The 18379-nt window shown below is 41.3% G+C and overlaps 1 protein-coding gene across 1 annotated transcript in view; it reads left to right on the top strand.

Annotated features, from left to right (window-relative positions):
- LOC106566274 (synapsin-1) overlaps positions 1-18379 on the top strand; it is a 222766-nt gene that overhangs the window by 73989 nt on the left and 130398 nt on the right. The window contains exons 4-5 of the mRNA XM_045692010.2: positions 3838-3994; positions 6121-6210. Of these exons, the coding sequence (XP_045547966.1) occupies positions 3838-3994; positions 6121-6210 (247 nt within the window). The remainder of the gene's footprint in view (positions 1-3837; positions 3995-6120; positions 6211-18379) is intronic.

The following is an 18379-nucleotide window of genomic DNA, read 5'->3' as shown; positions in this document are numbered from 1 at the left end:
ATGTATAACTGTCTTAATTTTGCTGGGCCCCAGGAAGAGTAGCTGCTGCCCGCAGCTAATGTGGATCCATAGTAAATACAAATACAGTACCCAGGCTGTATGGTTCTAACACGCAGTACGGTACCCAGGCTGTATGGTTCTAACCCGCAGTACGGTACCCAGGCTGTATGGTTTCTAGCCCGCAGTACAGTACCCAGGCTGTATGGTTTCTAACCCGCAGTACGGTACCCAGGCTGTATGGTTCTAACCCGCAGTACAGTACCCAGGCTGTATGGTTCTAACCCGCAGTACGGTACCCAGGCTGTATGGTTCTAACCCGCAGTACAGTACCCAGGCTGTATGGTTCTAACCCTCAGTACGGTACCCAGGCTGTATGGTTTCTAACCCGCAGTACAGTACCCAGGCTGTATGGTTCTAACCCGCAGTACAGTACCCAGGCTGTATGGTTCTAACCCGCAGTACAGTACCCATGCTGTATGGTTTCTAACCCGCAGTACGGTACCCAGGCTGTATGGTTCTAACCCGCAGTACGGTACCCAGGCTGTATGGTTCTAACCCGCAGTACGGTACCCAGGCTGCATGGTTCTAACCCGCAGTACAGTACCCAGGCTGTATGGTTCTAACCCTCAGTACGGTACCCAGGCTGTATGGTTTCTAACCCGCAGTACAGTACCCAGGCTGTATGGTTCTAACCCGCAGTACAGTACCCAGGCTGTATGGTTCTAACCCGCAGTACAGTACCCATGCTGTATGGTTCTAACCCGCAGTACAGTACCCATGCTGTATGGTTTCTAACCCGCAGTACGGTACCCAGGCTGTATGGTTCTAACCCGCAGTACGGTACCCAGGCTGTATGGTTCTAACCCGCAGTACGGTACCCAGGCTGTATGGTTCTAACCCGCAGTACAGTACCCAGGCTGTATGGTTCTAACCCTCAGTACGGTACCCAGGCTGTATGGTTTCTAACCCGCAGTACAGTACCCAGGCTGTATGGTTCTAACCCGCAGTACAGTACCCAGGCTGTATGGTTCTAACCCGCAGTACAGTACCCATGCTGTATGGTTCTAACCCGCAGTACAGTACCCAGGCTGTATGGTTTCTAACCCGCAGTACAGTACCCAGGCTGTATGGTTTCTAACCCGCAGTACAGTACCCAGGCTGTATGGTTTCTAACCCGCAGTACAGTACCCAGGCTGTATGGTTCTAACCCGCAGTACAGTACCCAGGCTGTATGGTTCTAACCCGCAGTACAGTACCCAGGCTGTATGGTTCTAACCCGCAGTACAGTACCCAGGCTGTATGGTTCTAACCCGCAGTACAGTACCCATGCTGTATGGTTCTAACCCGCAGTACAGTACCCAGGCTGTATGGTTTCTAACCCGCAGTACACTACCCAGGCTGTATGGTTTCTAACCCGCAGTACAGTACCCAGGCTGTATGGTTTCTATCCCTCATTGCAAACCAGGAGGCCGGTGGCAGTTTAATTGGGGAGGACGGGCGTGTAGTAAGGAGCAGAATGAGTGGAAATGTCTCTATAACAAAGACATAGTTTCCAGTGACGCTGACAGATTGAAACTGGTATCAACAAAATGTTTCACTCTATCCCATAAAACATTACATTGCTAACTAGGCACCATTAAGCTAATAAAATGTTACATTTTATTATAAAGTGTAATTAATAAGTTAGACACTCACCGGACAACTTTGGTGGGTACTGTAGCTAGCTAGATAGCTTGGTTTCCATTTTCCAACAGATGTTTCTAATCTTCTTGATTTATCATCAATTGTTACTGGTCTTGGAACTCAAGTTTTCACCAGAAATGGATACTGGTAAACTGTTTGCTACTAGCGGCCATACAGTGCCATCGAAAGTTTTCAGACCGCTTGACTTTTTCCACATTTTGCTAGGATACAGCCTTATTCCAAAATGTATTAAAACATTTGTTCCCTTCCTTAATCTACACACAATACCCCTTAATTACTAAGCAAAAACAGTTTTTTAGAAATGTTAGCAAATGTATAACAAATCCAACTAAAATATCACATTTACATATGTATTCTTTACTCAGTACCTTGTAGAAGCACCTTTGGCACAATTACAGCCTCAAGTCTTCTTGGGGATGATGCTAAAAGCTTGGCACACCTGTATTTGGGAAGTTTCTCCCATTCTTCTCTGCAGATCCACTCAAGCTCTGTCAGCTTGGATGGGGAGTGTGGCTGCACAGCTATTTTCAAGTATCTCCAGAGATGTTGCATCGGATTCAAGTCCGGTCTCTGACTGGGCCACTCAAGGACATTCAGAGACCTGTCCCGAAGCCACTCCTGTTGGAAGGTAAACCTTAGCCCCAGTCTGAGGTCCTGAGCACTCTGGAGCAGGTTTTCATAAAGGATCTCTCTGTACTTTGCTCTGTTCATCTTTCCTTCGATCCTGACTAGTCTCCCAGTCCCTGCCGCTGAAAAACACCCCCACAGCATGATGCTGCCACCACCATGCTTCACTGTAGGGATGGTGTCAGGTTTTCTTCCAGACGTGACGCTTGGCGTTCACGCCATAGAGTTCAACCTTGGTTTCATCAGACCAGAGAATCTTGTTTCTCATGGTCTGAGAGTCTTTAGGTGCCGTTTGGCAAACTCCAAGCCGGTTGTCATGTGCCTTTTACTGAGGAGTGGCTTCCGTCTGGCCACTCTGCCAGACTGACCATTGTGTTCTTGGTCACCTCCCTGACCAAGGCCATTCTCCCCTGATCGTTCAGTTTGGCCGGGCGACCAGCTCTAGGAAGAGTCTTGGTGGTTGCAAACTTCTTCCACTTAAGAATGATGGAGGCCATTGTAATCTTGGTGACCTTCAATGGTGCAGAAATGTTTTGGTGCACTTCCCCAGATCTGTCTCTCGACGCCATCCTGTCTCGGAGTTCTACGGACAATTCCTTTCAACCTCATGGCTTTGTATTTCATCTGACATGCACTGTCAACTGTGGGACCTTAAATAGACAGATGTGTGCATTTCCAAATCATGTCCAATCCATTTAATTTACCACAGGTGGACTCCAATCAAGTCGTAGAAACCTCTCAAGGATGATCAATGGAAACAGGATGCACCTGAGCTCAATTTCGAGTCTCATAGCAAAGGGTGTGAATACTTATGTAAATAAGGTATTTATGTTTTTTTCTTTTTAATAAATGTGCACAAATTTAAAAAAATGTTTTTGCTTTGTCATTATGGGGTATTATGTGTAGATTGCTGAGGAAATAGTTTTATCTAATCTATTTTAGAATAAGGCTGTAACGTAACAAAATGTGTAAAAAGTCAAGGGGTCTAAATACTTTCGAAAGGCACTGTAGATGTTCCTGCCTCAGGTTTGCCACGGATTCAAATAGAATCTTGAGAGAATTATCTGTCAGAAAAAAAACTATTGTGAACTGTTTGCCACTATTGGCAATAAATATTTTTGTTGCCAAAGCTTTGCCGCCGATTCACCACTAGTGGCAAACATTTAGAAACTTCTAGCAACATTTTGTGGCACACTATTTACTTGCAGGAAGTTTGCAGGAACACATTTATTTTTCTAAGGGCACCCAGGCCGTATGCTTTCCAGGACATTACCTCAGCAGAGTTTTAATGTCTCAGTTTGATCACTTCAGACCCTATTTCTGAATGTGATCAAATCACATCTGTTCTACGCTCCCCTGTCATTCAAGCCTTACTTTGTTCTCTAACCCTCTCAGGTCCTTCAAGCCTGACTTTATTCTCTAACCCTCTCAGGTCCTTCAAGCCTGACTTTGTTCTCTAACCCTCTCAGGTCCTTCAAGCCTGACTTTGTCCTCTAACCCTCTCAGGTCCATTAAACCTGACTTTGTCCTGATGAGGCAGCATGCCTATAGCATGGCCCACAATGAGGACTTCAGGAACATGATCATCGGCCTGCAGTACGCAGGAGTCCCCAGCATCAACTCACTGGAGTCCATCTACAGCCTCTGTGACAAGCCCTGGGCGGTGAGACACACACACACAGGCACACACACACGTACACACACACACAGGCATGCACACACATTCAAAGGGGGTGGTAAGGCTTTACAGTGGGGAAATAGGCTGCACTATTAAACACAGGGCCTGACATTTTTATAACTGGCTTTTAAATTGACCTTATAACTCAGCACAACATTGATTTAATGTTGGATGTTAATGGACCAGATCACTGTAGCAGCACCACCAGCACAATAACCTGTGTTACATTAGTACTTCCCATCATTGTGCCCCAGCCAGCTAACAGATAATCATTTAGAGAATGATTTGCCTCATACAGTGAGGGAAAAAAGTATTTGATCCCCTGCTGATTTTGTACGTTTGCCCACTGAAAAAGAAATGATCAGTCTATAATTTTAATGGTAGGTTTATTTGAACAGTGAGAGACAGAATAACAGCAAAAAAATCAAGAAAAACGCATGTCAAAAATGTTATAAATTGATTTGCATTTTAATGAGGGAAATAAGTATTTGACCCCCTCTCAATCAGAAAGATTTCTGGCTCCCAGGTGTCTTTTATACAGGTAACGAGCTGAGATTAGGAGCACACTCTTAAAGGGAGTGCTCATAATCTCAGCTTGTTACCTGTATAAAAGCCACCTGTCCACAGAAGCAATCAATCAATCAGATTCCAAATTCTCCACCATGGCCAAGACCAAAGAGCTCTCCAAGGATATCAGGGACAGGATTGTAGACCTACACAAGGCTGGAATGGGCTACAAGACCATCGCCAAGCAGCTTGGTGAGAAGGTGACAACAGTTGGTGCGATTATCCGCAAATGGAAGAAACACAAAAGAAACTGTCAATCTCCCTCGGCCTGAGGCTCCATGCAAGATCTCACCTAGTGGAGTTGCAATGATCATGAGAACGGTGAGAAATCAGCCCAGAACTACACGGGAGGATCTTGTCAATGATCTCAAGGCAGCTGGGACCATAGTCGCCAAGAAAACAATTGTGACGCACTACGCCATGAAGGACTGAAATCCTGCAGCGCCTGCAAGGTCCCCCTGCTCAAGAAAGCACATACACATGCCCGTCTGAAGTTTGCCAATTAACATCTGAATGATTCAGAGGACAACTGGGGGAAAGTGTTGTGGTCAGATGAGACCAAAATGGAGCTCTTTGGCATCAACTCAACTCGCCGTGTTTGGAGGAGGAGGAATGCTGCCTATTACCCCAAGAACACCATCCCCACCATCAAACATGGAGGTGGAAACATTATGCTTTCGGGGTGTTTTTCTGCTAAGGGGACAGGACAACTTGACCGCATCAAAGGGACGATGGACGGGGCCATGTACCGTCAAATCTTGGGTGAGAACCTCCTTCCCTCAGCCAGGGCATTGAAAATGAGAATGACCCAAAACACATGGCCAAGGCAACAAAGGGGTGGCTCAAGAAGAAGCACATTAAGGTCCTGGAGTGGCCTAGCCAGTCTCCAGACCTTAATCCCATAGAAAATCTGTGGAGGGAGCTGAAGGTTCGAGTTGCCAAATGTCAGCCTCGAAACCGTAATGACTTGGAGAAGATCTGCAAAGAGGAGTGGGACAAATCCCTCCTGAGATGTGTGCAAACCTGGTGGCCAACTACAAGAAACGTCTGACCTCTGTGATTGCCAACAAGGGTTTTGCCACCAAGTACTAAGTCATGTTTTGCAGAGGGGTCAAATACTTATTTCCCTCATTAAAATGCAAATCAATTTCTAACATTTTTGACATGCGTTTTTCTATATTTTTGTTGTTGTTATTCTGTCTCTCACTTTTCAAATAAACCTACCATTAAAAGTATAGACTGATCATTTCTTTGTCAGTGGGCAAACGTACAAAATCAGCAGGGGATCAAATACTTTTTTCCATCACTGTATGTTCCTCCAGTTACAGCTTTATCTGAACATTTACCAGGTGTCTGGAACAGAGTCCTGTAAATAATTTGGCTCATCAGTTCCTCAACAACTTTTTCTTAACACTTACCCGGTGTCTGGAGGAAAGGTCTGTAGGATTTTAGTTCAGCTGCCATGTCTTCTTCAGTCCTAGTCCCAGGCCTAATCACTAGTCCCAGGCCACCTCTACTAACTGTCTCCTGTACCCCTCCACTAGTTTGCCCAGCTGATCGCCACCTGTAAGAAACTAGGCCCTGACAAGTTCCCTCTGATCGACCAGACCTTCTACCCAAACCACAAGGACATGGTAAGAATGACTTAACTACCTATCTAGCTAAATACCTATCTGTACACAAACCATAAGAGCTATCTATCTGCTTAGGTTACCGCTAGCGGAACATCTCGACAATATACAGTGAAAATGCAGAGCGCGTAATTCAAATTAAATTATTAGAAATATTTAACTTTCATAAAATCACAAGGGTAGTATATCGAAATAAAGCTTAACTTCTTGTTAATCCAGCCGCCGTGTCAGATTTCAAAAAGGTATTACGACGAAAGCAAACCATGCGATTATCTGAGGACAGCGCCCCATCATACAAATGCATGACAAACATATTTCAACCAGGGAGGTGCGACACGAAAGTCAGAAATAGCGATATAAAAAATGCCTTACCTTTGATGATCTTCTTCTGTTGGCACTCCAAAAGGTCTCAGTTACATCACAAATGGTCCTTTTGTTCGATAATGTCCTTCTTTATATCCATAAAAACTCAGTTTAGTTGGCGCGCTTCAGTCAATAATCCACTCAGTTTCCCTCTGTCAAAATGCATACGAAATGAATCGTTAATAATAAACTTTTCCAAACAAGTCAAACAACGTTTATAATCAAACCTTAGATATCCTAATACGCAAATAAATGATCAAATTTAAGGCAGAGAATTCTTATTGTCTTTAGCGGAGTTAAACAAGAAAGAACACACTTTCCTCCACGCGCTTGGAAACACTAAGGCCATTGAAAATAGTGGTAAGCTGAATTTTTTTGGGGGGGTGGTTTGTCCTCAGGGTTTCACCTGCCATATCAGTTCTGTTATACTCACATACATACTTTTAACAGTTTTAGAAACGTTAGAGTGTTTCTATCAAAATCTACCAATTATATGCATATCCTAGCTTCTGGGCCTGAGTAGCAGGCAGTTTACTTTGGGCACGCTTTTCATCTGGACTTGAAAATACTGCCCCCTAGCCCAAAGAGGTTAACCTCTCTGGGCTAGGCGGGACGAATTCGTCCCACCTACGTAACAGCCACTTTAAGCCTGTGGCGCGATTTTCAAAACCTTAAAAATCCTATTACTTCAATTTCTCAAACATATGACTATTTTACAGCTATTTAAAGACAAGACTCTCGATAATCTAACCACACTGTCCGATTTCAAAAAGGCTTTACAACGAAAGCAAAACATTAGATTATGTCAGCAGAGTACCAAGCCAGAAATAATCAGACACCCATTTTTCAAGCCAGCATATAATGTCACCAAAACCCAGAAGACAGCTAAATGCAGCACTCACCTTTGATGATCTTCATCAGATGACAACCCTAGGACATTATGTTATACAATACATGCATGTTTTGTTCAATCAAGTTCATATGTATATCAAAAACCAGCTTTTTACATTAGCATGTGACGTTCAGAACTAGCATACCCCCCGTAAACTTCCGGGGAATTCGCGAACATTTTACTAAATTACTCACGATAAACGTTCACAAAAAGCATAACAATTATTTTAAGAATTATAGATACAGACCTCCTCTATGCACTCGATATGTCTGATTTTAAAATAGCTTTTTGGTGAAAGCACATTTTGCAATATTCTAAGTACATAGCCCAGGCATCACGGGCTAGCTATTTAGACACCCGGCAAGTTTAGCACTCACCATAATCATATTTACTATTATAAAAGTTTGATTACCTTTTGTTGTCTTCGTCAGAATGCACTCCCAGGACTGCTACTTCAATAACAAATGTTGGTTTGGTCCAAAATAATCCATCGTTATATCCGAATAGCGGCGTTTTGTTTGTGCGTTCCAGACACTATCCGAAATGGTAAAGAAGGGTCGCGCGCATGGCGCAATTCGTGACAAAAAAATTCTAAATATTCCATTACCGTACTTCGAAGCATGTCAACCGCTGTTTAAAATCAATTTTTACGCCATTTTTCTCGTAGAAAAGCGATAATTTTCCGACAGGGAATCTCCTTTTCGGCAAACAGAGGAAAAAATCCCAAAGGCGGGGGCGGTCGGGTCACGCGCCTAAGCCCAGTGTCCCTTGATCGGCCACTTGAGAAAGGCAATAATGTGTTTCAGCCTGGGGCTGGGATGACGACATTCTGTTTTTTCCCGGGCTCTGAGCGCCTATGGACGACGTAGGAAGTGTCACGTTAGAGCAGAGATCCTTAGTAAAACATAGAGATGGAAAAGAAGTTCAAGAAATGGTCAGACAGGCCACTTCCTGTAAAGGAATCTCTCAGGTTTTGACCTGCCATTTGAGTTCTGTTATACTCACAGACACCATTCAAACAGTTTTAGAAAATGTAGGGTGTTTTCTATCCATATGTAATAAGTATATGCATATTCTAGTTACTGGGTAGGAGTGGTAACCAGATTAAATCGGGTATGTTTTTTATCCAGCCGTGTCAATACTGCCCCCTAGCCCTAACAGGTTAACTACCTGTCTACCTAATTACCTATCAACCTACCTGTACCCAAACCATAAGAACTACCTACAGTTGAAGTCGTAAGTTTACGTACACTTAGGTTGGAGTCATTGGGGCTAGGGGGCAGTATTGAGAATTTTGAAAAAAATATGTGCCCATATTTAACTGCCTCCTACACCAACTTAGAAGCTAGAATATGCATATTATTGTTCAGGTTTGGATAGAAAACACTCTGAATTTTCTAAAACTGTTTGAATGGTGTCTGTAAGTATAACAGAACTCATATGGCAGTCAAAACCCTGAGACAAATTCTGACAGGAAGTGGATACATGTGTTGAATTACCTTTAAGCCTATGCCATTGAAACACACAGGGGCTTATTCATCGTTGAGCACTTCCTATGGCTTCCACTAGATGTCACCAGTCTTTACAAAGTGTTTTGAGTCTTATACTGTGAGATCTGACCGAACAAGAGCCTTGGAACGGTGGTGGCCGATTAGACTCTGGCGCGCGAGTTCATGTTGGGTACTCTCGTTCCAATACGTTTTAAAAGATAATGCAATCGTCCGCCTTGAATATTATTCATGTTCTGGTTAAAAAAGGCACTAATGATTTATGCTATACAACGTTTGACATGTTTGAACGAACGTAAATATTTTTTTTCCCCTCGTTCATGAAGAGAAGTCCGGCGGGCATAGATCATGTGCTAACAACACAGAGCTTTTTGGACATAAATTATGAGCTTTTTCGAACAAAACTACATTTGTTATGGACCTGGGATTCCTGGAAGTGACATCTGATGAAGAGAATCAAAGGTAATGGATTATTTACATAGTATTTTCGATTTTAGATCTCTCCAACATGGCGGTTAGTCTGTATCGCAAAGCGTATTTTTCTGGGCGCAGGGCTCAGATTATTGCAAAGTGTGATTTCCCAGTAAGGTTATTTTTAAATCTGGCAATCCGGTTGCGTTCAAGAGATGTAAATCTATAATTCTTTGAATGACAATATAATATTTTACCAATGTTTTCGAATAGTAATTATTTAATTTGTTGTGCTGATTGACTGGCGGTTATGGGAGGGAAACGATTTCCTCAACATCAATGCCATAGTAAAACGCTGTTTTTGGATATAAATATGAACTTGATAGAACAAAAAATGCATGTATTGTCTAACATAATGTCCTAGGAGTGTCATCTGATGGAGATTGTCAAAGGTTAGTGCATAATTTTAGCTGGTTTTCTGCTTTTGGTGACGCCTGTCTTTGAATTGACAAAACATTACACACAGCTATTGTCAATGTACTCTCCTAACATAATCTAACTTTATGCTTTCGCCGTAAAGCCTTTTTGAAATCGGACAACGTGGTTAGATTAAGGAGATGTTTATCTTTCAAAGGGTGTAAGATAGTTGTATGTTTGAGAAATTTGAATTATGACATTTAATTGTTTTCAAATTTGGCGCTCTTGATATTTCACCTGTTGTTGATAGAGTGTACCAGGGGTGGGACGCTTGCGTCCCACATAGCCCCAAGAGGTTAAATCTTTGCTGATGACTGTTACGTTCCCAAGCAAAAAAAACTAATAATGTCGCTCAAACAGAAGGGGGAACTAACAAAGAATCACTGACCAACAACCAAAATGAAACAAGATGGGTTTTAGGATGAGTTCTGAAAGACACTCATGGGGGATGTCCACTGAAAGTTGACTGGCAACAACAGTTGGAACCTAAAAGACACCCACCATGAGCGCCCACTAAATTTGCCTATGAAGAGGCAAACAAAAGAAAAACCCACACCACACTTAAAGACAGGAATCGAAATCAGGGAAATCAGATAAAGGATTCTCGTCTAGAAATCAAAATACGACGTGCCAACTAAAGTATTTTATTTTACATTTTTTATTTAACTAGACAAGTCAGTTAAGAACAAATTCTTATTTCCAATGACGGCCTACCCTGGCCAACCTCGAATAACACTGGGTCAATTGTCTGCCGCCGTATGGCTAACCTGTTGGTTAACCTGTTGGGGATAGGGGGCAATATTTACACGGCCGGATAAAAAACGTACCTGATTTAATTTGGTTACTACTCCTGCCCAGTAACTAGAATATGCATATAATTATTGGCTTTGAATAGAAAACACCCTAAAGTTTCTAAAACAGTTTGAATGGTGTCTGTGAGTATAACAGAACTCATATGGCAGGCAAAAACCTGAGAAGATTCTGACCAAGAAGTGGCCTGTCTGACAAGTTGTTGTTCATCTTGGCTCTTTTTATTGAAGACTGAGGATCTTTGCTGTAACGTGACACTTCCTACAGCTCCCATAGGCTCTCAGAACCCGGGAAAAAGCTGAATGATATCGAGGCAGCCCCAGGCTGAAACACATTATCGCGTTTGGATAGTGGCCGATCAGAGTACTCTGAGACTCAGGCTCGTGCACGAGGGCTTTTATTTTCTCTCTCTTTGTACGTATACACGCTTTCGGAATATTATCGCTTTTTTACGAGAAAAATGGCATAAAAATTGATTTTAAACAGTGGTTGACATGCTTCGAAGTACGGTAATGGAATATTTAGACCATTTTTGTCACGAAATGCGCCATGCTCGTCACCCTTATTTACCCTTTCGGATAGTGTCTTGAACGCACGAACAAAACGCCGCTATTTGGATATAACAATGGATTATTTGGGACCAAACCAACATTTGTTATTGAAGTAGAAGTCATGGGAGTGCATTCTGATGAAGAACAGCAAAGGTAATAACATTTTTCTTATAGTAAATCTGACTTTGGTGAGTGCTAAACTTGCTGGGTGTCTAAATAGCTAGCCCTGTGATGCCGGGCTATCTACTTAGAATATTGCAAAATGTGCTTTCACCGAAAAGCTATTTTAAAATTGGACATATCGAGTGCATAGAGGAGTTCTGTATCTATAATTCAGAAAATAATTGTTATGTTTTTTGTGAACGTTTATCGTGAGTAATTTAGTAAATTCACCGGCAGTGTTCGGTGGGAATGCTAGTCACATGCTAGTCACATGCTAATGTAAAAAGCTGGTTTTTGATATAAATATGAACTTGATTGAACAAAACATGCATGTATTGTATAACATAATGTCCTAGGGTTGTCATCTGATGAAGATCATCAAAGGTTAGTGCTGCATTTAGCTGTGGTTTGGGTTTATGTGACATTATATGCTAGCTTGAAAAATGAGTGTTTTTGCATTTTTGCATTTTTGAGGTATTTGAATATCGCGCCACGGGATTACACTGGCTGTTGAGTAGGTGGGACGCAAGCGTCCCACCTAGCCCAGAGAGGTAAAAAAAATAAGGAGCCTAGACAGCTGCCCTGGGGAATCCCTGATTCAACCAGGATTATGTTGGATTATGTTGGTGAGGCTTCCATTAAAGAACACCCTCTGTGTTCTGTGAGACAGGTAACTCTTTATCCACAATATAGCAGGGGGTGTAAAGCCATAACACATACCTTTTCCAGCAGCAGACAATGATTGATAATTTCAAAAGCTGCACTGAAGTCTAACAAAACTGCTCCCACTATCTTTTTATCAAGTTCTCTCAGCCAATCATCAGTCATTTGTGTAAGTGCTGTGCATGTTGAATGTCCTTCCCTAAAAGTCTTGTCAGTTTGTTTACAGTAAAATAGCATTGTATCTGGTCAAATACAATTTTTTCCAAAAGTTTACTAAGGGTTGGTAACAGGCTGATTGGTCCACTATTTGAGCTAGTAAAGGAGGCTTTACTTGACTTTTGCTTCCCTCCAGGCCCGAGGGCACACACTTTGTACAGGCCCGAGGGCACACACTTTCTACAGGCCCGAGGGCACACACTTTCTACAGGCCCGAGGGCACACACTTTCTAGTAGGCTTATATTGAAGATATGGCAAATAGGAGTGGTAAAATCATCCGCTATTATCCTCAGTAATTTTCCACTTTATGAAATTTTAAATTACAATGATTGTCTTTCATAATTTGATCAGTTGTACATGGATGTGTAGTGTCAGCTTTTGTTGCTGGCATGTCATGCCTAAATTTGCTAATCTTAATTGTAATTGGCAACATCAGTGGGTTTTGTGGTGAATGAGCATCTGATTCAATGAATGATGGAGCCGAGTTTGCCTTTTTGCCCAAAATATCATTTAAGGGACTCCAAAGCTTTTTACTATCATTCATCTTTGTTTCATAGAATATTTTCTTATTTTTATTCAGTTTAGTCACATGATTTCTCAATTTGCAGTACGTTTGCCAATCGGTTGTGCAGCCAGATGTATTTGCCATTCCTTTTGCCTCATCCCTCTCAACCATACAATTTCTCAATTCCACAACGATTTATCAGTTTTTGTGATTATTAGTAAGTGGAATCAGCAATTTCATAAATGTGTCAAGTGCAGCATCTAGTTGCTCCACATTACATACCACAGAACAGCAAAAAATATTTACATCAACAGCATAGGAATCAGCACAAAATGTATTGTATGACCTCTTATACACTATATTAGGGCCAGCCTTTGGAACTTTGGTTTTCCTAGATATGGCTACTACATTGTGATCACTACATCCTATGGATTTGGATACTGCTTTAAAGCAAATTTCTGCAGCATTAGTAAAGATGTGATCAATACATGTTGATGATTTAATTACTGTGCTGTTCGTAACTACCCTGGTAGGTTGACTGATAACCTGATCCAGGATGCAGGCACTGGTTACAGTTTGAAGCTTTTTCTTGAGTGGGCAGCTTGATGAAAGCCAGTCAATATTTAAATCACACAGAAAATATACCTCTCTGTTGATATCACAGACATTATCAAGCATTTCACACATGTTATCCAGATACTGACTGTTAGTACTTGGTGGTCTATAGCAGCTTCCCACAAGAATGGGCTTTAGATGAGGCAGATTAACCTGTATAGAAAAGTGTGTTGTCATATGCACATTCTTAAAAACATAGGTGGTTCGTCAGGTCAAACAAACAAACTGAGTGCTCACTTCCCAACAGGGTAGATGAACCTGTAGCCATATTACTTCAACAGTATTTAACATATGATCATCTCTAAGATTTACAGGAATGTGGTTCTGAATATAAACAGCAAAACACTTCCACCATTGGCATTTCTGTCTTCTCTGTAGATGTTACAACCATGTATTGCTACCACTGTATCATCAAAGGTATTATCTAAGTGAGTTTCAGAGATAGTCAGAATAGGAATGTCATCTGTTACTAGCATGTTATTGACTTCATTAACCTTGTTTCTTAATACATATGTTAATATGGGCTATTTTTAGCACTTTCTGGAATGCTTGATTGTTTTCATTGCTTTACTGGGAAGCTTAGCAGAAGTAGACATGCTCATGTTATTTATGTTAGTGCAGGGTGAGCTGCACCCAGTGGACTTCCTACTAGTGCACACCACCTCAGTGCTAACAGTATAATTCTGGTTTATCGGCACATGATTACTTCATACAATAGCTGTAGGTTCAGCAGAGGCGTTCAGTGCAGTAAGGGGGACATAAATTAGGTTATTTAGATTGTGTCTTCCCACGCCCCTAGAATAATGTACATTTGCTGAAGCTTTATGACAACTCAGTGACACAATGGTCGGGATTAACTGAGCTGGGCTTGGGTCATTGATAAGTAATTGTCTCTATTGAAGAGGAGTGGGACAACATCAACAGCCTGATCAACTCTATGCGAAGGAGATGTGTCGCGCTGGATGAGGCAAATGGTGGTCACACCAGACACTGACAGTTTTTTTTATCCACACCCCTACCTTTTTTTAAATGTTATCTTTGACCAACAGATGAACATTTATATTCCCAGTCATGTGAAATTCATAGATTAGTGTTAGGTATGCGTAACTGGCTGTAAGGGAGTCAGGCGCAGGAGAGCAGAATTTGGGTAGCAAACGGAGCCTTTTATTTAGGCGAACAAAAACACACGGCACTAAGAACACTAAACACAATACGCGTAACATAACCCAGCGCAACCAGTCTAACGTGCGCATACACGAAACAATAAACAATTTCACACACAGATATGGGGGGAACAGAGGGTTAAATACACGACAAGTAATGTGGGAAATGTAAACCAGGTGTGTGGGAAAACAAGACAAAACAAATGGAAAATGAAAGGTGGATCGGCGGTGGCTAGAAGACCGGTGACTTCAACCGCCGAATGCCGCCCGAACAAGGAGAGGAACCGACTTCGGCGGAAGTCGTGACAATTAGGGCCTAATGAATTTATTTCAATTGACTGATTTTCTTTTATGAACTGTGTCTCAGTGAAATCTTTGAAATTGTTGAGTTTATATTTTTGTTCAGTGTAGATGCGTGTCAAATAGTTCATGCAATGAGAGATGGACATCACTACTCTCTACCTAGAGAGAGACACAGTTCATAAAAGAAAATCAGTCAATTGAAATAAACCATAAGAACTACCTATCTGTTGTTATGACATGATCTTAACATCAATCTGAAGACTGTTATTTATCTAATTACCTAAACATGTTTAATTGTTACCTGATTAAATTAATAATGTAACAATTAAGTCATTAGGATCTGGGGCACCACAAGAGCGGTTGTTTAAAGAGTTACCATCTCCCGAATTAAACTCTAAAGTTCTTTACCTATCACATCTATAAACAGTTAACTTATTAATCATAACCTCGTATCATATCATCATTCTGAACAGTCATAACCTCTTTGCATCTGCAAAATCCAAGCTTTACTTATGATTCAGTACTACACAAATTGGTTTAATTATTTATTTACTAGCTAACTAAATGGTAACACAGGATAAACTAAATGCTAACACAGGATAAATATACACACTTAATACATTAAAAACAGGTCCCTAGCAGACTGACAACAATATGTCTGCTTGTTACAAAAGACATGGAGAGGGCGAGAGAGAGGGACAGAGACACTTAACTTTGGTACATTTAGAAACTACTCTCACTTATAGTACTCTTGTACTTTGCACACGAGCCGCCACCCGCTTGGAGTAAGAAATCATGAAGGTATTTACGTGAAAATGCCTTGGTTCGCCGTGTATCTCTCTCGGAATTGGGCCGCCTTGGAAAGGGGGTTAGGCCTTTTCGCGTTACACTTGTAAGGCTCTGATTGTCCGAAATGGTTCTGGGTTAGGGTTAGGGTTAGTCCTTTTCTGTAGTTATCCGGTATCCGGTGACTTGTTGTATAGTCCTGAACAGAAATACAGAGTTTATTCTCCTTCCATTCACTCTGGAAGATGCTTCTTTGAAGATAGGCTAGCCTGCCGTGTCGCTGGTTTCCAGTGGGGTGATGAGAGTAGCGTACTACGGTGGTTTGAGCAGAGTAGTAGAATGGTTCCACTTCAATTTGCTTTTTTAGATACTTTACTTAGGACAGCTAATCAGCCGTACCACTGATTGTCCGGGAGGTGACATTATCGTCTCTACCTCGTGTTGAGATTCAGAGTTCAAAGCACTTTGAAGCGTGACCTGCAGCTCTATGTATCTCTGGTCTGATATGTTAATTGATAACCGATCATGTCATACAGTTTGTTAGAAAGGGCGGTTCCATCAATCTGACAAGCTCTCTGACCTCACTCAGGGCCATAGCTTGTAATTGTGCAACGTTTATGTAAAACAATTATCTCTTATGGCTCCTAAAATCATGCCCCTCTCTTAACAAAAACACTTTAATTATTTTTTATATTTTGTGCACAACGCATAGGATGGACACTTCACAAATGTGGTGGGTATACTTTCCAAGTTACAGTATTTCCTTTATAACATTTTGAATGACATCATGAAATAACAAACAAAACGTCATTAGTGTTCTTTAGATCACCACTGACCATTCACCACATTCTATGTTAGAAACACTGTTCCAGTAGTTGCCCTTGAAAGTGTTAGAGTTTTGCCTGGAAAAATCTCCTGAAACAAAGTCACATTCCTTGGGGGAATTTAGAAAGGGAGAGCTGAATGTTCTGTCCTTGATTTACAACAGGGCGTTAGTTGTTAACCCCCACCAGTTCCCTCCTCCTCCCTCTGCGGGTGAGAGGGGGTCTAATTGAAGTTATTCATTGCAAACCTCATCTGACCTATTTGGATCCTCACAGGACAGTCATGACCCTGTCTATCTTTACCTAAACCATAAGAACTACCTATCTACCTGTCTCTACATAAACCATAATAACTACCTAATTCTACATAAAACATAATAACTACCTATCTCTACCCAAACCATAAGAACTACCTATCTTTATCTAAACCATAATATCTATGTATCTATCTCTACCCAAACCATGAGAACTACCTATCCTTACCTAAACCATAGCTACTTGTGTCACGTCCTGACCATAGTAAGTTGTTATTTTCTATGGTAGAGTAGGTCAGGGTGTGACAGGGGGTGTTTGTCTGTTTTTGTATTTCTATGTTCAGTTTATAGTTTTGTATTTCTATGTTGGTGTTGTTTGGGTTGATCTCCAATTGGAGGCAGCTGATCCTCGTTACCTCTAATTGGAGGTCATATTTATGTTGATGTTTGTCCCACCTGTGTTTGTGGGTGATTCATCTTGAGTAGTGTGTCTTCCTCTCTGCGTCACGTTTTGTTGTTTTGTGCTTCAAGTATTGAGTGTATTGCATTTAGTTTCACGGAATAAATAAATATGTGGAACTACGAACACGCTGCGTTTTGGTCTGATCCTTCAGACAACCGTGACAACTTGTCTCTACTTAAACCATAAAAACTACCTACTGTATCCACGTATCTGTACCAAACCATAAGAACTACCTATCTAGCTCTACCCAAACAATCAGAACTATCTCTACCTAAACCATAAGCACTACCTATCTCTACCTAAACCATAAGAACGACCTATCCTTACCTAAACCATAACTACTTGTCTCTACTTAACCTCTTGGGGCTAGGTGGGACGCTAGCGTGCCACCCGTGGTGCACTCCATCAACAGCAGGTGCATTTCAAGAGCGGCAAATTTGAATCCAAATAAATGTCAAAATTCAAATTTTTCAAAAATACAACTATGTTACACCATTTGAAAGATAAACATCTCCTTAATCTAACCACGTTTTACGATTTCAAAAAGGTTTTACGGCGAAAGCATAAATTTAGAGTATGTTAGGACAGTACATTTACAAGAGTTGTGTGTAATGTTTTGTCAAGTCAAAGACAGGGTCACCAAAACCATAAAACCAGCTAAAATGATGCACTAACCTTTTACAATCTCCATCAGATGACACTCCTAGGACATTATGTTAGACAATGCATGCATTTTTAGTTCTATCAAGTTCATATTTATATCCAAAAACAGCGTTTTACTATGGCATTGATGTTGAGGAAATCGTTTCCCTCCAATAACCGGCAGTCAAGTCAGCGTAACAAATTAAATAATTAAAATTAGAAAACATTGGTAAAATATTATATTGTCATTTAAAGAATTATAGATTTACATCTCTTGAACGCAATCAACTTGCCAGATTTAAAAATAACCTTACTGGGAAATCACACTTTGCAATAATCTGAGCACTGCGCCCAGAAAAATACGCGTTGCGATACAGACTAGACGTCATGTTGGGGAGATCTAAAATCGAAAATACTATGTAAATAATCCATTACCTTTGATTCTCTTCATCAGATGTCACTTCCAGGTATCACAGGTCCATAACGAATGTAGTTTTGTTCAAAAAAGCTCATCATTTATGTCCAAAAATCTCCGTCTCGTTAGCACATGATGTAAGCCAGCC

The sequence above is a fragment of the Salmo salar genome, chromosome 12 (assembly GCF_965601325.2).
Source record: "Salmo salar chromosome 12, fSalSal1, whole genome shotgun sequence".
NCBI classification, from domain to species: domain Eukaryota; kingdom Metazoa; phylum Chordata; class Actinopteri; order Salmoniformes; family Salmonidae; genus Salmo; species Salmo salar.
Note: the sequence above shows the minus strand (reverse complement) of the source record. Positions and strands in the feature narration are given on the sequence as shown.